At 38.2% G+C, this 4,648-nt stretch overlaps 1 protein-coding gene across 1 annotated transcript; it reads left to right on the top strand.

The window, feature by feature from the left end:
• Positions 1–2,702: 2,702 nt before the first annotated feature.
• On the top strand, positions 2,703–4,311 carry LOC134822158 (gentisate transporter-like). The gene has a single exon (XM_063833065.1). The coding sequence runs from the start codon at positions 2,741–2,743 to the stop codon at positions 4,067–4,069; it is 1,329 nt and encodes a 442-aa protein (XP_063689135.1). The 5' UTR covers positions 2,703–2,740; the 3' UTR covers positions 4,070–4,311.
• Positions 4,312–4,648: the final 337 nt, after the last annotated feature.

The raw sequence follows: 4,648 nt of genomic DNA, 5'->3' as shown, positions 1-4,648 counted from the left end.
ATACGTTTAATAAATGTTATATGCTCCTGTAGAGCAGAAGCTACTTTGTAAACCCACGGTATTACAAACAAACTCAGCTTTTTATTTGTACAGTCCCACCCTGTTATAGGTTCTGAAACTGGATCTAATTGTGTGAAGTGGATTGGATTCTGGTCGTTGAGATATGATCGCTAATTAAATAAACCCAGCAACTGATAAGCGAGCACCAATTTACAAACATTTATGGAACTGTTATTGCTAAATTGATCTAATTATACTGTGCTGATGAAAGTTTAAAATATTTGGCAACTATGAGCATTTTAATATTAATAACGATATTAATTCGATCATAAAAAATGCCATGTAATAATATCGAAGTTCCGTTATAAATATATTTACTTAAAAACGTCTTATCGGCTATGCAATCCAGAAAATTGTCTTTTTGTTAAAAATTAAGCAGCGTTATATATCATTCAGAAATCAACCTAATTACTATAATCAGATGAAGATACTAATCTAATAAACCGAACATACCAGGCACATCATTTTGGTGCCAACTTTGAGTTTGATCATTCTGGAAAGGAAATTTTACGCCACAAATTATGCTTATTGAGAGGATCTTCTATGACAAAACCTGAAACTAATGAATATCTTATCATTATCACAATTCAAATCTTTGATGTTTTCTTGTTTATTGCTAGCTGAGAGGCAATTTTTTACGACTATATGCGTTAATTTTGGTTACCGGCTTTATTTGATAGGCTCTGCGCGCGCGCATTACATGTGGCTCGCATCGAACAATCGCTATCGCGATGGCAATTTTTCGAATTACTTTTTTACTTTATATTTGCTGTTCTAATTTCAGTGAAGATTGAACATTTTTTATAAAAGAAATGTTCCATACGAAAGAAAATGTTCTCATGAAAAGGAGTTCCGACACTGTTTAACTTTATGTCTTAATTTTAGCACTTTATTGTATTTGATAGATTGCTGGGGACGTAATGAAAGTCCCGCAATCTTACGAAAAGTTTATAAAAGCCTTAGCTTTTATTGTTTGATCACTTCATTGTATTTGTCGTGATAAAAACTTAAGAAATGCACGATGTTTAGACTTCATTTTACTTCATTGCACTTTCATAGATTCTATAAGATTATAAGGATACGCCTTCTGATTTCTATTGTCATCCTCATCAAATAATTAACTGATGTTAAATAATAAATACGGTTTATTTATAAACTCTCACACTCTTGTCAAGGTTCTTTGTATTATTCGTCTGTTGCAATACCTTTTAATTTAATATAAGAATATAGTACATCATGGTGGCCCGAAAGTAACTGCCCACACTGCACGTACGTGTAACCCTATAGATGTGGATACTGGCGGGGAGGTGATAATTGTTTGTTTACATTAATAGTGAGCACATGTTAAGCAGGCTGAGGAGGTGATAATTGTTTGTTTACATTTTAGGTCGAGCACATGTTAAGCAGGCTGAGGAGGTGATACATATTTTGTATTATAGAAGGTTTGTAACACTTGTAACGCCTTCTTGTTACCCCCCTTTGAGTTAAGGTGAGGATTGTTACAGGATCAGAATGTTCGTGAGGAACAGTCACCAAAAGTGAGTTGCTTACCTGCTGTGTGTTTTCGTACTCTGGTCTTCACTCAAGTTGCAAAGCTGCAATAAACGTATCGCAAAGAACATTTATATCTGAAAATTGTGTTAGTACCAGTTTGGTCAGTTAAGGTGAGGATTGCCTCAATCTGTCGGGTTCAGCTTAACTGTCTAGGTCATGAGTAGAACCGAAGGATCAAAATATATGTTGCTTGTTGGTCGTATTAACTATAAAACATCAATTTTGAGGGATAAGGAAGTGTTTATAGGTTCTGAAACTTAGCTAAATCGATTTTTCGTGCAATTTTAGGTCAGAAACAGTCATCAAAATGAGTTAATAAGAAGGTCGATTTCTCGGTTATTTTTGAGCTTTCGTTCAGAAAATAAATCGGGGTCCTCAAAGGGGGGTAACAAGAAGGCGTTACAAGTGTTACAAACCTTCTATAATACAAAATATGTATCACCTCCTCAGCCTGCTTAACATGTGCTCGACCTAAAATGTAAACAAACAATTATCACCTCCTCAGCCTGCTTAACATGTGCTCACTATTAATGTAAACAAACAATTATCACCTCCCCGCCAGTATCCACATCTATTGCCTATATATATATTAATAATTCACGTAATTCGTGTCAGAATTGCACCAAAATTTCAGAAAATATAAATATGGGTCAAATTCAGATTTCCTGGAAGTTCTGTTAAATGTCATATATTACAGAGGGTGTGGCGCGTCACTTCTTCTTTTTCACTATTGTACGATTATTTTAGTTTTTATTTGACGCGTGTCCACTCTCCTCTTGACATTACGGCACATTATCATTTATGCGTATACTTAGACTTACAAAATGTCTAATGTCTATTGTGTACACCATATACTCACGGCCGATTTCATAATATTTCTTGGTCAAAATTTGCACCCGGCCATTTTTATCATATCAATAACAGTTGTTTCAGTAATTTGTATTAATCGTGTATCTATAAACGCGATGACTTTCTGTCATTTTTTGTCGATTCACTCGATACTCGAAGCTTATGCAAAAAGTAATGCGTCTTGGGCCAATTGCTGATACATTTGTTAATTTCTTAAATCATGTTTAAAAATATTTAAGTTTTTAGAATAAAAATAATCCCTTTCAGAGGACACCGCATGTCTCCAATGATCACTTCAAACTCTACCCCTGACACCGAAGAAGAAAGACAAGGCTCAGAGAGGAACACCCTGCTAAAGCGCCACATCGTGAAATGGACTGGTAAAGATTACATATTCCTGGTCCAGTGGATGCTAATTAAGTTCGGTCATGGGATTGAGATCTACCTGCCCGGTATCATAACCCAGCAAGTTTCTTGTGAGATGGACATTTCCCCTCTTGGCGAGTCTGTCCTGGGGGTAATTCTTTACGTTTTCATGGCTCTATCCACGTTAATCTCCATGCCCCTAGCTAAGAAGCTCGGTAATAAGTTCGTGCTCTATCTCTCACTTTACTCCTCAATTATTTTCGCTGTGGTATGTGCGATTGTTCCTAACTATTGGACACTGTTAATTTCCCGGGCACTCACTGGCATCTGTGTTGGTTTAACTGCCGCAACATCAGGGGTGTATTTCACCCAGAATGTGTCCTCTATTGAAATCGTTCCTACTGGAGCTTTTCTACAAGGATTTGCCATTGCCCTGGGAAGTACCTGGATAGGTTTTCTAGGGTGGTGTCTGCTGGATCTGATAAATTGGCGTGAGTTTATTCTGTGTACCTCAATCCCTTGGTTCATACCGCCTATAATCATACTGCACTGTAATCTAGAAAAATCGGACAGCCACGAAGAACAATTAGACACTGATTCTCGGAAAAAGGAGCATTTTAAGGAGCCTACAGACTTTAACCTACGTTTATGTAAAGGGAGTCTGTTTATTGGTCTGCTAATGGTGTTTGGGTACGGCAGTATTCTTTTAGTACCAGAACTTATGAAATCCAACAATTTCGAGAATTCTGAGAGCCCGCTAAATTCCACTATATTAGAATATGACCCCTGCCAGGGTGTGGTTCACGGAGCAGAGTATCTCGTAATAGCAGCTATTTCCGGAGGCTCACAGTTCTTTGGACGTTACTTCGGGTTTCTTCTCCGGAAGTGCTTTAAGTTCAGAGTCCTTCAGTCAGTTATAGGAGCACTCACTGCTATAAGCTGTGCGGTCGTGTTGTTCAAACCAGGCTTGTGGGTTCAATATACCTGCATGGGCATTGCTAAAATGGTTTACGGAATGCAATCCACAGAATCCCTTATCCTCCTGTTGGACGCTGAGTATTTTGGCTCGGATGGCCTAGCAGCAAGCAGCACCCTAATGTTTACAGTTGCGTATGTTGGTGGTATCGGTGGGGTGGCTCTGGCGTCCTTCCTGAACCCTTACACAACTACCTTGCTGTGTGTTGTTTCCAGTTCACTGTTGGTGTGTGTTGTTCTGTCCATGACTGGAGTACAGCACTGAATCTGTTATATGATTTGTTGAGTTTAAATATGTAGACGAGAGTCAGCACTATAATCAAAACTGATAGTTTTTTTAATTGTGAGAAATATGTATTTTTAAAAGGAGTGAAATAGATAATGAAACTGAGGGCTGAAGGTTCATTTGTTAATTGGGCTAGCCGCGATATAAAGGAAAACTCAATTTATTTACAAATCTTTATCAACAATTACCAAGTTTAATTTATTTAATAGATATGTATTTAATTAATGCACGGGGAAGTTGGTCGTTTAGCTCCGGACAGTCTATGCAACGTCTATGCAACGTCCGTGCAACAACAAAAGAACCGTCTATGCAACGTCTATGCAACGTCCCTGCACAATGAACACTCTATGCACACTCCCTGCACGGTCAGTCTATGCAACGTCTATGCAACGTCTATGCAACGTCCCTGCACAGTACCATATGAACACCGGCTACTAGCCGGCTACTAGCCGGCTAGTAGCCACTTTTGTAATAACAGCTCCTCAACTTCACATTAACAACCGGCTACTAACCGGCACTTGAAAAGTGGTCACTAGCCGGCTACTAACCGGCTACTAG

Source organism: Bolinopsis microptera, chromosome 10 (genome assembly GCF_026151205.1).
Source record: "Bolinopsis microptera isolate Bmic1 chromosome 10, MBARI_Bmic_1.0, whole genome shotgun sequence".
In the NCBI taxonomy this organism is placed as follows: domain Eukaryota; kingdom Metazoa; phylum Ctenophora; class Tentaculata; order Lobata; family Bolinopsidae; genus Bolinopsis; species Bolinopsis microptera.
Note: the sequence above shows the minus strand (reverse complement) of the source record. Positions and strands in the feature narration are given on the sequence as shown.

What these genes read in the sequence shown, in the direction of transcription:
- LOC134822158 (XM_063833065.1), top strand. Translation starts at nt 2,741, where the DNA reads ATGTCTCCAATGATCACTTCAAACTCTACCCCTGACACCGAAGAAGAA.